The sequence below is a fragment of the Falco peregrinus genome, chromosome 15 (assembly GCF_023634155.1).
Source record: "Falco peregrinus isolate bFalPer1 chromosome 15, bFalPer1.pri, whole genome shotgun sequence".
In the NCBI taxonomy this organism is placed as follows: domain Eukaryota; kingdom Metazoa; phylum Chordata; class Aves; order Falconiformes; family Falconidae; genus Falco; species Falco peregrinus.
Window position 1 is genome coordinate 2,567,698 of NC_073735.1, and position 15,360 is coordinate 2,583,057.

General features: G+C 50.8%; 1 protein-coding gene across 5 annotated transcripts in view; it reads right to left on the reverse strand.

Annotated features, from left to right (window-relative positions):
• Nucleotides 1-15,360, reverse strand: part of SCN3B (sodium voltage-gated channel beta subunit 3) — a 55,752-nt gene that overhangs the window by 6,135 nt on the left and 34,257 nt on the right. For 4 of the 5 annotated variants that reach the window (XR_008749879.1, XR_003554045.2, XR_008749878.1 and 1 more), the window contains exons 1-2: nucleotides 2,177-2,659; nucleotides 464-627 (exon numbers count right to left, since the gene is read on the reverse strand). Coding sequence is in view for 2 of the 5 variants with exons in the window: in XM_027785471.2 (XP_027641272.2) it covers nucleotides 464-627; nucleotides 2,177-2,231 (219 nt within the window). In the remaining 3 variants the exon portion in view is untranslated. Of the gene's footprint in view, nucleotides 1-463; nucleotides 628-2,176; nucleotides 2,660-7,485; nucleotides 7,841-9,959; nucleotides 10,122-15,360 lie in introns of those variants that run through there. The other variant, XM_055819261.1, reaches the window with a different exon arrangement.

The window sequence follows — 15,360 nt, forward strand, 5'->3', positions numbered from 1 at the left end:
TTGGCATTCACGTATATACAACCCCAAATGTTTGAACTCGACAACAGATTCTGGTTTTTCCTGCTATGAGTTCCTGCTGTGCCCAAGTGTGGAAATGAGCTAAGCGGGGAAAAGACACTTTAGTTACTGCTTAGAGTTGGTGCTGTGGAAGCTCTGGGTGAAAACGCTGCAAAAATTGTGAAGATCTGCAGCTTAGAGCTGAACTCCAAGCTCGTCTCTCCTCTGTGATACAAAACCAGCCTGCTGTCATTTCTAGGGACTCTGAATGAGAACGTGGCAGAAAGCTTCAGTTCGTATTTGGGTCCCTCTCCTTCCCTGAATACAGCCTTCCTTAGGGATCCTGCCGCAGGACAAACTTACACTCTCACATAAATACCTTTTGGCTTCTCCCACATGAGTTCACTGGACTGTGTTTCACAGTAAGACCTATGAAAACACGGGCTCAGCTACCAAACATACATACAGGTTCATCTTTTCCACCCTCCGGCCTGTAGAACCATTCCACCACCGTGCTGGCTGTGACCTCTTCCCTCTTCATGCAGGAGATGCAGAGCAGCTTCATGTGCGTTCCCTGGACAGCCTCTGTTTCTGATGGAACTTCAACACAGACTGCTGAACAAAAACCAGCTAGGGAAAAGGATCAGCAGAGAAGAAGCATAAGACAGAATTAGAGAGACGTCGGTGATCCACATCTCAGCATTTATGATCACATGGTACCTGATGGAAAGTGGAAAGCCATTCGATTCATTACTAGTACTGTCTGACAACAGGTTAAGTCTCAAATCTTACCAAGCTTCCTTTGCTGAGATAGAAATAATTCATAATAATTAACAGAGAGTGGTCGCTTCATGCAGATTTACCTCTCCTGTATCTGCTTTGCCACAACTTTAGTTTTTTCCATAGTAATTGATGCCACTTTAGAGGCATTGTTCATTCTCTCCCATGCACGCGGAGCATGCTTCTGTTACAGTAGCAGTTGCAGGCTAGTGTGATAGAAAGGCAGAATCCAAGCACGGAGGACCAGCTCGCCCTTTGTGCTGGGAGGCCTGGATGTTTTAATCTGGCAACGTGCTCAAAACAAGCAGGGAGGCCTGACCGCCCTTCCTGTCTCGAGGTCTCATAAACACTACTGGAACCAAGGGGCTCGAGTGGAGTAAACCTGGCAGCGGGAGGAGTTACTGGTTTTACACGCATTCCTGTTCAAAACGCTTCCAATCTGATCGGTGCCAGTACTGGCAACTCTAAAATACCGCCCGCCCAAACAAGACAAAAATCATTTGTCTGTGAAGCTACAGACTCGCTAAGAAAAGGAATGCTGCAGCACATCTCGGACTAAATCCCTGCCGACGTTTGTGCCCTGGGCTAACCCATACCGGATTCTGCCTGCCCGAATCTGTCTCCGAAGCCTCGAGTGTGGCTCACTGGACACTGCTGACTTCGCTGGCTGCTCCCTCCTCCCCAGCCCGAGGTACCATTAACCCGCTCGCAGCACTGTAGCATCCCAGGACCTACCCTGGAGACAGCCAGGTTCCAATTCTCCCGTACTACCAGTGCCACGGGTAGCACCAGTTTGCTGGGAGAAATAAGGAAGCAGCTACCGGATCCTGCTTTACTCCGGTTCAGTTAGATACGCGCAGGGAGATACGGCCCACCCAGGGCTGTAGGCAGATGCATGCATCGAATAGAGCTGTACAGGCAAAGCTGACCAACCTTCTCTCGGCTGCAGAAGAAAAACTGATCGCGATAAAGCGTTTACTCCAGTTTATGTAGAGTGCACGGAAAACTAGCACTGGCACGCACGGCCAGCTGGTTTGCACATCCTCCCCGAGGCAGCTAAATGCCAAATTACGTTGCAAATTTCAAAGCAACAACGAACAAGACACAGCACGGAACTTGCACGCGTATTAAAGCGGCGCTTTGTGCCCTTAGTCTGCTTCGCAGGAACGTATTTCCCCTGCTCGTATCAACTCCCTTGCATTCACCCGAACTCCGCAGGAGCGGGATTTCCTTCTCTCGTAAGCAAAAAGGCCACTTCAGGGGCCGGTGCCGGTGGCAGCGACTGGCTCGGGGTGCCGGAGGGGAGTCCCCGGCCCGGGATGCCGGAGGGGAGCCCCCGGGGGGGGGGGTCCAGGCCCGGCGGGGAGCGCGGCCGGAGCGGAGGGAGCGGAGCACCTACCCCAGAGCACCAGCGCGGCCGAAGACGCGCAGAGCAGCCTCGGCAGCGCAGCCATTGTTGGGCTCCGGGAGCGGCTCCCGGTCCGGCCCGCAGCTCCCGCGGCGCCGCCGCTGCTCCCCGCCGGCCCGGCGCAACAGGGCGGCCCCGCCGGCCCCCCCGGCCGCCCCCGCGGCGCGCAGGGAGCGGCAGCACCACGGACAGGGCCGCGGCCGCGCAGGGCGCGGGGAGGGGCCGGGGCGCGGAGCAGCAGGTGGCTGCGCGGCTCGGCTCGGCTCGGCGCGGCTCGGTTCGGCTCAGTGGCAGCCGGCGGCTCTTTGTTCGGCGGCCCGGCCCGAGGGAGCGCGCATCGCTGCGCGGGGGGCGCAGCTTCCCTGCGCGGCGCGGCCCCGCGAACGTCTGCGCGGCGCCCAGCCTAAGCCCGGGCGGGGGGCACGGCCCGCGGCAGGCATGCGCGGCCACCTCCTCCCTCCCTCCCCCGGCCCCAGCCCCGGCCCCGGCCCCGGCTCCTCCCGGCAGCGGGGCTCGGCCAGCAGCGAGCGGGGCGGCGCGGCCCGCGCGGGGGGCAGGGCTCGGGCGCCGGCCGGAGCGCAGCCGAGGGGGGCGAGCGGGGCGAGCGGCAGCGGGGTCACGGCGAGGCCGCCGCCTCTAACCCGCTTAGCGCCGGGCTGAAGGTCACCGCCGGGAATTACCGGGAATTACCTCGCGTCCCAGCCCGGCTGCCGGCGGCAGGATGCCAGCCGCGGGCCGGGCTTCCTCGGCTTGGCCGGGGGCCACCGCGCCCCGAGGGCTTCTCCGGCCCCGAAGGGCACAGGGGGCAGCGGGGGCACGGCCCGCAGTGCTGCTGACCGCGCTGCCTCGTCCTGCAGCACCGGCTCCGTAAGGCACGATCCGTGGGATCAAACCTGGCCGCACGGGCAGCTGGTGGTGCTGAGACCCACCCAGACGGAGCAAAGGGCCGGGGGAAGGCAGCGGCCCTGAGCCCACAGCCCCCACGGGCTGAGCCAGGCACGATGCTGCCAGTGCTGGTCACCGCCGCAGCCCGGTGGCCCCCACTGCGCCTGGCAGCGGGGCTCGGTGCTCAGGACACACGTGTGCCGCCTGGGCCCGGCCACAGAACAAAGGCAACCCAACGCTTTAGACATCATCAACTCCTGTTCGTACCAGCAAGCTGCATTCATCGCCTGCCATGCACACACGCAGAGCCACCGCCTCCACGTCACCCTGTGGAGCTCCTGTGACAACTCCAGGTCACTCCCACCCAAGGGCATCTTCCCCATTCCTTGTTCTGCTGCATTTCACTCACTGCACAGGCCGCTGCCCTGTGCCAACCCCCAACGCTTTTGCAGCCAGGACTGACCAAAGCCCCGCGCTGGCCAGTGGGGTTCGCTGGCTGGCCCCGCTGCTCCGAGGCTGCTTCGGGCAACTGCGCACCCCTACCAGCAAGTTACCCAAAGAAAACACCCGCTTAGCATAGGTCCAGGACCCAGGTGTGAGTATGGAGACCAAAAGCTTGTAAGTCAGTGGCCCGCAGATACCCATTCCCCCCTTAGAAGCCATCCATCATGAATATCCAAACCTTAAACCCCGATTTTTCCCCACAGGGAGACAAAACAGCAGCCACGATACCCAGAGACGAGGGAAGGATGTAGCCTCCCTCGTTAAGCCCCTTGCTGCTCTCCCATTGCCCCTTGTGATATCCACAACAACCCAACAAAGGGAGGGATAAGCCACTGGATTTGCTCCTAACTCTTCTGGAACAATCCAGCCCGTGTGTGGCAGATGAGTGCTGATGGTGGGTTTTTTATAGACACAGGAACTACTGGACAACGGCCCCAGCTATCTCATTTGACAGCCACCTGTCTCACGGAGTACAGTGGAAATCACATCTGTTCCCAGGAAGCCAGGTGCACTGCCAGAAAACACGGGGCACGGATCAGCAGAGCTGTACTGTTTGTGCTGCCGCTGCTCTAATCACATCTATTACGGAGCATCCTGCCAGGGAGGGGAGAGAGGGTCTGAGAGGATTAAGAGGAAGCAGCAGCTCTACAACACCGATTCAGTTGGCAGCTGCTGCCCGACCCTTCAACCCCCTTCTACTCCTGCCCTGCAGTGCCGTGGTGCTCCTCCAGGTAGGAGCAGGAGCCCTGTTCTCCTCTAACCCCGGGCACTCCAGAACACACCTGCCCACCAATTTACATTATAGCGATAAACAAACATCCTAAAAAAGTAACGAGCTCTCCCTCAGAATCACTCACGTACAGACCTCAAGCGCTCCGTGCTGGACCAGTGTTCCAGCTGCTATCTAAAGAAGGGAAACTGGGCCAAGAGGTGAAGACAATCTCTGGTGAAACTGGGTTTTGGGTGGATGGTAGGACAAAAAGCCATAGGTCAAGGCAGCAAACAGAGCTCACACCATCTCCCCCAGCCCTGGAGAAGTTTATTCTTCACCCAGAGCATGTTTCGTGTACTACAGACAAAAACAAAAGTGATTTGAAATAAATACTTGTAGTCTCTGCATTTTATTGATCTGCCAGAATCTGTTGGGTTTGGGGTTTTTTTTGTTTGGTTTTGGTTTGTGGGTTGGTTTTTTTTGTTTGTTTGGTTTGGTTTTGTTGGTTTTTTTTTTTTTAAGAAAAACTTCTCTGGACTTAGGGATACTGGGTGTTTTTCGAATAAAAGGATAAGATAATTTCATTCTTGCTAGAATCTGGGCTTAGCTGGGAACCACTCCAACATCTCCATGTGCCTGTTTTGAATGGGCAACAAACCCAGCCCTCCTCAGGAAAACTGTCAAAGAAATGGGATGCCACACTGGGAGCCTGTTTCAATTTTCAGCCCTGGCGTGCTGTACAAGAGATGGAGAGCCCATCTTCTCCAAACCCACCATGAGGCTGCCCCACTGCTCCTTCTTGCCCCAAGACAGCCCTGGGCACCCCAGTGAGCAGGCTGGCGGCAGGGTGAAACCTGTAGGGTGCAGGATGCTTGGCACTGCAGAGCCCTCAGCCATTTTGGCACTCCAGGGGAAACGGTGAAGGGGGCTGAACGTTGGGAGAGAGAAATCTTGAATGCTGCAAGCAGCAGCCCAACTTATCATGCAGGGGTTGCTATGGCAACCCACCCAGTTCATGCTTCACAAGGGGGAAAAAAAGGGGGGGGGGGGGGGGAAGGCTGGCACTTTTGCACAGGCACAACAAGACGAGGAGATAAAAATAATTTCAGCACCCTGCCCCCACTAATCCGTCACTCCTGGAGCCAGGCTACGGGAGTGGGAACACAAACCCTGCCTGCCTGGCTGCCCTGTGACAGCCACCGCGGCCGCTGCCTCTGCCACCCGCAATCACAGCACCGCACTTCAGTGTGAGCCTTCCCTCTGCTGTGCAGCTAAACACCAGCGATGCTACGGGCACCCTCCTGACCGCCAGGAGCCAGCACGGACCTGCCACTGCTCCCAGACAACCGTCCCCACCTCAAGGCCACCAGAGCTGTGCAACAAGCAAACAACAGCAGTGCAATCCGCCGATGCACAGCTGCTAGAAGGAGAGCATGAAAATGAAGCGAGCAGCCTTTACACTTGCTCACTGCTGCTCCCACAGAGCAGCCTCGAGCCGGTATGAAACCAGTAATGGTTTGCAGGAGAAATCTTACAGAATAATGCATACCAATTTAGCAATGTTGAATTTAATAGAAGAAGGCATTCTTCCCACGCACCTTAAAAACCATTCCACAGCAATCTACAGCAAGGGAAGACTTTTCTAGTTGCCTTTACAGGGTGCCTGGAGGGTTATAAAAGCTCATTCAGTTTTCTCTTTTTCACACCCAAGTTTTAAAACGCATTCTCCGTGTAGCTGCCAACTTCCAGAGCCTCATCGTATGCTCTGAACTACAAACAACTCCAGCTATACTCTGCACATCTTTGCATCTGCAGACCTACATCTGCAGCTGACGCACAGCTCCCCGTGCTGGGGACTAGGTCTGCCGTCTTCAAGCGCCCCTAGCCCCAGCTGCACGCCCTTCTCACACCGCCCCGATACTCAAGAAGGTCGGTCCCCGTTTATGCTCCTAAGATGCAGGTACCCAGAGTGGCCCAGCTGTCCTACGTGCCCTCTCTGCACAAAGCAGGCAGGTATTTTGTGTTGCGTTGTTTTTCCGCCAGATCTATTTCTCCAGGCAATGTAACGAAGCGGGGTTCCCCTTGCGCATACCCCTACGGTTCCTGAAAGCTCTGCTCCGTACTGAGCCACCGCTCTGTTTGCTGTCACACGCGTGCTGCAGGACCTCCCCCCACTGTATATAGATCATGCACGTTCCTGATGTACTGCTCCTGCCTGACCTGGCTTAGCTGCCTCCCTTGTGCCTGCAGAAGATGCCAGCTGACCACCACAGCCTCTGTGGCGGATGGGCAATGTTCTCACCCTTTAGTCAGCTGCTTTCACCGAGGAGCCCCTTTGCCATCAGAGATGGCAAAGGGGCTCCTCCTTTGCCTCCCAGAGAAAACAGAAGCTGCCCAACACGCCTCTGTTTATCCTTGGCTCCGAGAACTGTGTTCCCTTCAGGCCTAAGAATGAGGAGGATGGGATGTGAGCGTCCTCCCCTCTGTGAACTGCCCCCGCCAGCAGGCAACCTGAGCTGTGGCTGAGCCTTCAGTGCTCTTCAGAGCGGTGCTCCCTGTGGGAGAAATCCTTCCTCAAACACACAACAACCTTGCACAAGCCAAAGCCTGCGCATGCCCGGAGGACCAGCAGGGTCTGGGGACCTGGATCCCTTTGAGCAGCAGGCACGTTGAAAATTCTCCCCTCTGGGTCCAGGAAACACACCGAGCTACATTCCCACATGCTGCTAACATTTTGTGGTCAGCAACTAAATAAACATATTTTTTTTCAGACCTTTAATACAGGCCATATTTAGAAGTGTGTTATTGTATACATCCTGGAAATTCTAAGCCCTGGTGTTGGTCCAGGTGCTTTTGGGGTATTGTTTTCTGTGACTCGATGCCAACAAAATCAAGTAGCGCATATGCACAAGGCGAGCCTTTGTGTGCTGTAACCTAAGTGCTGTTTTACCAATCTGGAGTCTAATGAGGTGGCACTTTTGCAGAGATGCTTTTAGGCCTCTCCTCAGCTCATTCACTTTAGCAGTGGATGAAAATCCATTAGCATGTTAGACTGCCACATATATTCATTCACATTTGCTCATTTAATTTCTGAATTCTTACTGCTAGTAAAATACACAAATGCATTGATTGTTTTAGCACTGTGCAATGATTGCGTTTTCATAAAGAAAAGCTTTTTCAGCAAGTGTTGGTGTCTTACCTTGGCTGGACTGAAGCGCTAGCTGCTGCTTTTTTCCTTAAACAGTGAACAAGGCTGCATCTCCTTCCCAGCCATCAATAAACACGGGCATACACCTTTCAGTTCATTTCCGAGTCCCCTAGAAGGCAGCTCTGGGCTACTACTCAAATGTGGGTTGTTTTCACAGGACTTCAGGAAATACGAAGGATGCTGAGAGACTTTTCTTGTACTGGAGATGTTTGGTTGGATATACTTATTATCTTGCAGAATCAAGCTTCCCACTGTGAAAGAAAACATCTTTGGCTGTGTTCTACGCCTTCCACCTGTGGGTTTCCAGCTTTGTCCTCCTAGTCACACAATTGTCATTGTCTTTCAACTAAAATGACAAGCACGTATGTAATATATTAGACATGACACAAGAGAAAGGAGAAACAGTTCTTCCCAGCTTCAATACAACAGAATTGAAAGGTCTTTTGTCTTCTAGCAGCAAGGAACATCTCCCTGGTCAAATTCAAAGGTGCTTTGTAAAACAGCGGAAGTTACACAGAGCTTTGAATCTGTACAATGTCACTGCCTCCTTCAAACCCACCATTTTCAAAGGGAATTCCTCGCTAGCACTGCAGCATCTAAGCAGGCACCTTCTCCTGGCTAGGTATTCCGCTGCAGTTTGCTTACTTTTCATAGCTGTTTTATTAACTTTAAACAAAGAAACAACCAGGAAAAATCAAACAAATTTTGAGTAATCCTAGGTTTCCATCCAGAGGCCAAATAATGCACAGGAAAAGGAGAGACTGTGGGGGAAAATCCCGGAGGGCGGGGTGGGGGGTGGGGAAAGAGGGAGGGAGAGAACATGTGTGTGCACGTATGTACGTAAGCGTGTGCTGTGTGCAGGTAAGTGGTGCTGAGCAGTGCCGGTGGCTGTCCCAGCCCGGCAGATAGCGCTGTCCCCTCTGCGCCCAGCGCCGCTCCCCGCCGCAGCAGCTCTCAGGCAAGGCACATCCCCGAGCTACAGAAACTTGCCGTTTCTGGACCCTCCTCGTCTTTCTAGCTGCATCCGTTTGTCATCTGATGTTATGGCTGCTAATTACTCGCCTCGGAGAGTCCCCAGCACAGAGAAGGCGCTTTACAGATGCTGGGCTAAGAGCTCAGTGTAGCCTCAGTCCCACGATCTAATGACTGTCACTACTTCAGTATCCAGCTGGTGACTGGTTAAAGTAATCTCTCTATGAAAACTCTAATTTATCTACAAATAGATGATGTGCTGTATCACACATTTCCCCCAGTTACTGTGAAACTCTACAGAAGTAGATCAATTCTCTTAGGAAAACATGGGGGTGCAACCCCCATTAAAGTCACACATAGCAACTGAATCAGCTGCAAAACTTAACACTTTGCGTGCACGTGCAAATATTCCCTTTTCACCCCAGAGATCTGAAGTTCTTGATTTAGCAAAACCATGAAGTCCCTGAAACAGAACAGCTCTTCTGTCGGTACCTGTCACATTTGAAAAGCATTTGGTCATAAAGGACTTAAGTGATGCACTGTCTTGATACAGGCTTCAGAATTAGATTTCTGTGACACAATAGAAGCAGGAGGGATGCAGAAATTCCTGTCCAGACTAAACCCCGGAACACAGTACCAACTCTACTCCACATGCTTGCCTTGCCTTCCTCCTCTCCCTCACTCCTGCTGCCCTCTTTGCCCTGCCTGACTCCTGCCCCTCCACTGCAGCCCTTACTTTCTCCTGCTTCACCAGCTTGTGTAGCATTACCTGCAGGCTTCACCTGCCCTTGTCCCCTCTCACTGCCCACCGGCAGGCGCTGACTCTTTGCTCCGTGGTGCATCTAAAGATCAGGTGGTTTGCACTGAGCAGAGGATGCTACACAAAAATAGACTGTATTGCATGCAGTAAGCAATTACAGTAAGTCATTACTTTTTACATGAAACTACAGGCTAAATAAAACACTGGCTTTGGCTATAATTAAACCCCCCTGATGCTCTCGGAAGAATGAATCCATAACTGCTGATATCAGGTATAAACCTCAGCGTATTTCTGCCAGACATCAGCCAGTTCTTTAAGATAAATGAAATAATAAGAAATCAAAACATGTCTGTGAGACTGGCCAAGCTGGAAGGCACGTGGAATAATTCAATTGCACCAACAGCCCCTGAACAGAGCCCAACAAAAGCACTCTTGGCTCCACAGCCAGGATAGCCAGCTACCCAAGGCATGTAATTGCTTGAAGGTCACAGAGGTTGCTTATTTCAAGTTCAGCTGAAACTAGGTCATCTGCTCGAGTCTGTGCTTCAGCTAGGACTGAGGGAAGACAAAAAAAAAAAAAAAAAAAAAAAAAAAAAGATACAGTGCCAACTGCCAGCAACGTATGGAAGATGAATCAAGTTCAAGAGTGTTCTTTGGTCCTAATGGTGCCGTTATTACCTGCCCACCTTCAAAACTAAACAAAACCAAACCCAGCTTTTTGGATGGTACTTACTTTGGAAACAGAAACAGTCTCCTTCTAGTGCCAGAGATGGGGCTGTCCAACTCGGGAGCAAGGGACGCTGTTGATGTACACTCCCTGATCACTCTCGCACATGCAGAAATACAAAACATCGGCACAATGTTGCCAGAAGGTTATTATTATGAGTACGGCTTCCTATTAAAAAAAACAAAAGGTATTTGGTATTACGCATACTTGAGAGGCAAGCTTGCTGTTCTGAAGAGAATTAAGTTTTATCTGCAACTTACATACCCTTTTCCTTATTGTTATTCTTATGCATACATTTGAATAACCAAAACAGGAAACCACTTGGATTAGATCCTCGTTCAGGTACGATTATCCAATGATAACAAGTGATTTTTGATAAGGAGTCATACTGAACGCATGGGAGAGAGAACACTGTATGAAAGGACCCTATGAACATATGTTCCACTTAGAGACGCATTTATGTGCCTCTATAAAAGCAGCTATGCTGGAAGCTGTCCACACGGTCACAAATGCCCAGTAAGAATGAGGTGAAAGGCCACTTATGTGATGCGCTAAGTGGTGGCATGATCATTTCCATTCCAATGGCACTACACACCACCACCAGCCCCTAACAGTACCTGAACTATTAAACTCTGATCATTCGTGCACTCAGGATGCTCACAATACATTTACGGCAGCTAGTTCATACTTCTGTCATTCAGTGGGAACAATCTTGGATTAAAAACATTTTTGGAAGCACAGCTTTCATTCTAAACCCCCAAGACACGGTGTATTATCCAGACTGTCTGTGGGCTTTTCTGTAGAGGATCAGAACAACTGGGAGGCCGAGGGAAGCAGAGGTCGCTCTGAGCCCGCACGCTTGGTGAGTGATGGTAACGGGGGGTCCACTTGTTGTCAGAAGTGCCTTTGGGGGAAGAGACAAAATAAACTTTTCCAATGAAATACATTATCTTTAGGTTTTCATTACATTAAAAACCAAGCTGTGCACTATAAACCAGAGCCCTGACAGATGTTCTCAGTCAGCTGCACTTAACCATACTCCATTTGCCTGGCAAGGATTACGTTCTGGTCTCCGGCATATCGCAGCTACTCCAGGCTCCCGGACAGCTGCTGTGCAAGATGCTCAGTGGGGTTTGATGGCTCACCACAGAGGGCAACTCCCTGTGCTCCGACAATAATCCTTCCTCCTCTTACACCCATCCCGATGTAAACCATACAAGGAATGACACTTCCTAACAAAGGAGATGTTTGTTCTATAAATAGTCTTTTTCTCCCACACCACAGACATTCCCACCCTTTCCTGACATCTAAGAGCAACAGCACACAAATGAGTGTCAACACTGGCTGTTCCTCTAAGAAACAGAGAAATAAAATGCACCAGTGCCATGTGCTGCATGAAGCTATTTCTGAGGCATAAATAACATTTCACACATCCTCAGCAGAAGCTGGAAGCTTATTTCAATTTAGAAAGAAAAGTGCTTTCTCTAACACGCCTGAGTGCGCCTGTGACAGAGTATTAAGTGTGATTTTCTTTTCCCAGCTACTGTGGGGTCCGTAAATGTGGAATCTGAAAGACGACACAGACAAGAAAGGTCAGTGCGGCACCTGCATCTGATTTCAGGGGGTACGGCACGCACATCCACCCATAAAGGAATCAAGTCTTTTAACATCTGAACCCGTGAGGTGTTGAGTCCTCCCTCCCATGGGGAAAAGTGGAAAGAGAGGTAAGTCAAGGTGAAGCGATTTGCTCAAGGTCCCAGATTAGCTCCGGGGTTGAGGTGAGGGCCCGTAATTTCCCGTTTCCTGCTCCGATGACCAGGTTGGGAGCCTCCGCCCCAGCACTGACCCCCATACCTTCATTGCTGTCCCATGATCGCGCGTGGGCTTGTTTAGCAACGTCGGTCCTTCTCCTGCCCCTGTGCCCCTGGCTCAGCAAAACCTGCTCACCTCACTTTCCTTTCTAGGCAAAGCTTTGCAGTCCCAGCTTTTCCCCATCTTGTACCACGCTCTGGGAACACACGGGCTGCCAACACACACAGGAACTGCTGTAGTACCTTTACAGTACTGAAAACCTTTGCTTTTCGCTTTTCACCTTCAGAGAGTCCTTGACAGACTGAAACCCGGTGACACAACCAGCTTTCCTCTTGGCAATATCTCACAACGAAACATTTCATGGTTCTTTCCTCCTCTTCCCATACATTTTTCCTCTTGGGGCATTAAGTCATTTGCATTTAATGAATTGCAAATTATTAAATATGCAAATAGCTACACAGTTCTTTATATACTGACTCCACGTTCTGCTAATTTACTCTTCTCCAGCGAAAATAGTCATCAGCCAGCTCAATAGACATGCCATGCCTCATGCTCAAAACAAGCACGAAATGGAGCAACACTGAACACAAGTCTGGGAATCCACGGCACAGCTCCAAATGCAGGCTTAGATTGATAACGAAGATCTAATGCAGCCAGGAACATTTCCAGTAGCGTATAGATTTTCCTGTGTGTTATTTTAGCCTCAAAGCCAAAATGCTGGCTTGGAAGGTTCAAGTCTTCTGATTATGTTGGAAGATACAAAACACAGACAACGGCCCTGCTGCGAGGAGGAGTTAGCTCCTTGGCTTGTTCTAGTTTTGATTTGAATATTGGCATTGTCACCAAAGGGATCTATGGATGCTAACAGTGGCAGCGTTTCCTAGTCACATGGAAACACTTGTCACAGAAAAAAGAGCTCACAGCTCACTCCAAAGAGCCCTCACAAACAGCTCTCAGACCCAGTCTACTCGAGCAGAACTTGGGCTTAGCTATAAAGTCCTACCTGTCAATTAGCTAAGCAGGCAGAAAAGCTCATCAGCTGCATGTTAAGACTGTCAGTTACTAATTTTTTTTTTTTATTTCCAGCTGTTTCAGAATTATTTTTAAAAACACTTTCTTAAACCCAAAAGAATTTAGGCTCATCCTCCCTTGGCAATGTAATTATTAAGAATTTAAAAAACAGCTATTTCATGGGGTGTCCTCCACACGTCTGAAAAACCTCCCTAAACACCAAACTGCAAATTCTTTTCAGCTCAAAATGTAACAAAATGGTAGTATCGCCAGGTATGTACATGCTAAACTGCATCAAAGTGCCGAGCAGCAGCTGAGAGAAAACTTCAGAGATAAAAACCAGGCGAGAGTACAAGGCATCACTAAAACGGGTTGGAGGAGAAGACGGCACAATGACTGCAGCACGGGAAGGGGCTGGATGCATTAAATAGCAGACCCCGATGCTCATCTCCGTAACAAGACAGGAATCTTGGGAAAGGAAATGTTTTGCCGCCTGTGTCCTGCTCTAACGAGGCCAACCCAGTCTTGGTTTCGACAGGAATTTCCTCCTGCAACCAGAACAAAGCTTCCCAGCCCTTGCCTGGAGCGGTCGGGAGCGCAGCGCGCTCGCATGTGATAGAGGTTCTTGTTTTTTGGTGCAGTTCTCGGAAGTGGGAAGGAAGCAGCCTGCCCACAATCCTTACTCCCATGACCAGCTGGTTGCTACTAAGCGTTTTATTACCCACCTGTCTCACGTGGCTTAGAATACTTTCCGTAAGGAGGCCGGCGAGTACAAACTGGCAAACCCTACTAAAATAGGGCACACAGTCCTGATGAGCGTTAAGATAGAGATGGCAGAAAACTCGCTCTCAGTTAGGACTTCAGATACGTAAACTACATACACTCTGGGTCAGTGCAAATATTTAGCCCTTTTCATACCTTCAGTTCTGCAGGGAAACTAATCATTTGATTTTCCTTCCAGCAAATTCTCAAGAGACATCGTGATACCCCCCCCCTTTTTTTTTTTTTTTGAGTTCTTCCAAGCCACTCCGACCATCCCTGTTTAGCCACTCAGTTTTCCTGTTCCCCAAAGCAGGACTCGCACTGCTTGCAGGCAGGTTTTGTCCATGTCCTGAACTGGCAACCAACTTCTTTACCCTTGGGGCGTAGCAACCTGCTCAACCCACCATTTTGTTCAGATCCAGGCATGTTGTTTAGAATCAGGAGGAGACAAATTAGTTGCATGGGAACGACACAGGTAGGTAGGACGAGATTTACGGTACTAAGACAGTGACCAGGCTATGGGGCACGTACCCACAGGAGCACAGGAGGTTTCTGTAAGGCAGCAGAGTATTCACAGGGAAGCAAACACCTCTGACTGGGATGGGTTTCCAGGAGCAAGAGAGGTTGGACTCTGAGGAGCACATGTTCAAAGAATCAGGCAGTGAGTCTGAAAATTACGAGGTAGCGTGATGGTTTGGGACATGCTCCAAGGCAGCGTCCTGACGTGCCCCATGTTACGGGATTCTCTACTGGAATCAATGCCCAAATCCCGTCCCCTCTCACTCCTCAGGAAACGGGCTCAGAAAAGACACGGCACACATTTCAAGAGGCAATCGGCAAGAGAGCCCCGACCCGATGCTGCCACAGCCCTGAGCGCAGGCTGAACCTCCGTTCAGGTGCTGGGAGTCCTGACAAGCCTCAGGGAAGGAATTATGCCATTTAGTCTTCCCAGACATGCACAGACTAGGAGGCCAAGTTTTGCTGTTTATCAGCTTATAATGCAAGAACAGAAAGTAGGTCAGCAAGCATGGTAACTCAAAAATGAAAAAAACTTATCTTCCAGCCCCTTCTTCCAGGACTGTTCTGATCGATGTACGTAGGCATGAGCAGAGCTGATTTTTAGAACAAAAAGGCCCAGAGAAAACTGCTTGAGCCCAGGGCTGTAGCAGTCTCCCCCAGACTAAGTCAAGCAGCGGTGCAAGTAATTCAGCGCTCAGGCACGAAGAGAAAGACGTTCACGCCCGAGTTCCTGGGGGCCCCAGGCAGAGGCACATTACCAGCTCCGACTGCATCAAAAATCAACCCAATGTACAGCAAAGCCGTGATTATAACATCAGATTTAGCACAGGCACACACAGCTTTAAGCTATTCTTCCTGAGTGCCCTACATAACAAACCCAAACAAATTAAGGAATGAGTAATGAGAAGGTAGGAGGTGGCAAGGCTTGTTTTGGTTCAGGAAAGGATTCCCATCCCTTGCTTGGAATCTAAATTAGATTCAATTTAGATTAGAGTGAGGCAAGGCCAAATTCCCTTGATGAATGAGTTGCTGCAGTAGATCACTTGTATTTTGCAGCCATTCTTCAAGAAATGTATTTTTCATCTCCTGCTTCTGCTTCTGTTTCTGATCTTGTCAGCTGCATGCCATGCCCTCCCCTGCTCCTCTGGGTCAGAATATCCCTTATTATCTCTCTTGGTAAGGGAAGAACTAATTTGCTGTCTAGTAGAAAGAGAGCGTGTTCTTGGCCTGATAAGTGGATTACCTCCATAAACATGCTTTCTAATGCAACGACACCCCACACTCTCACAAAACCAAAGGAATT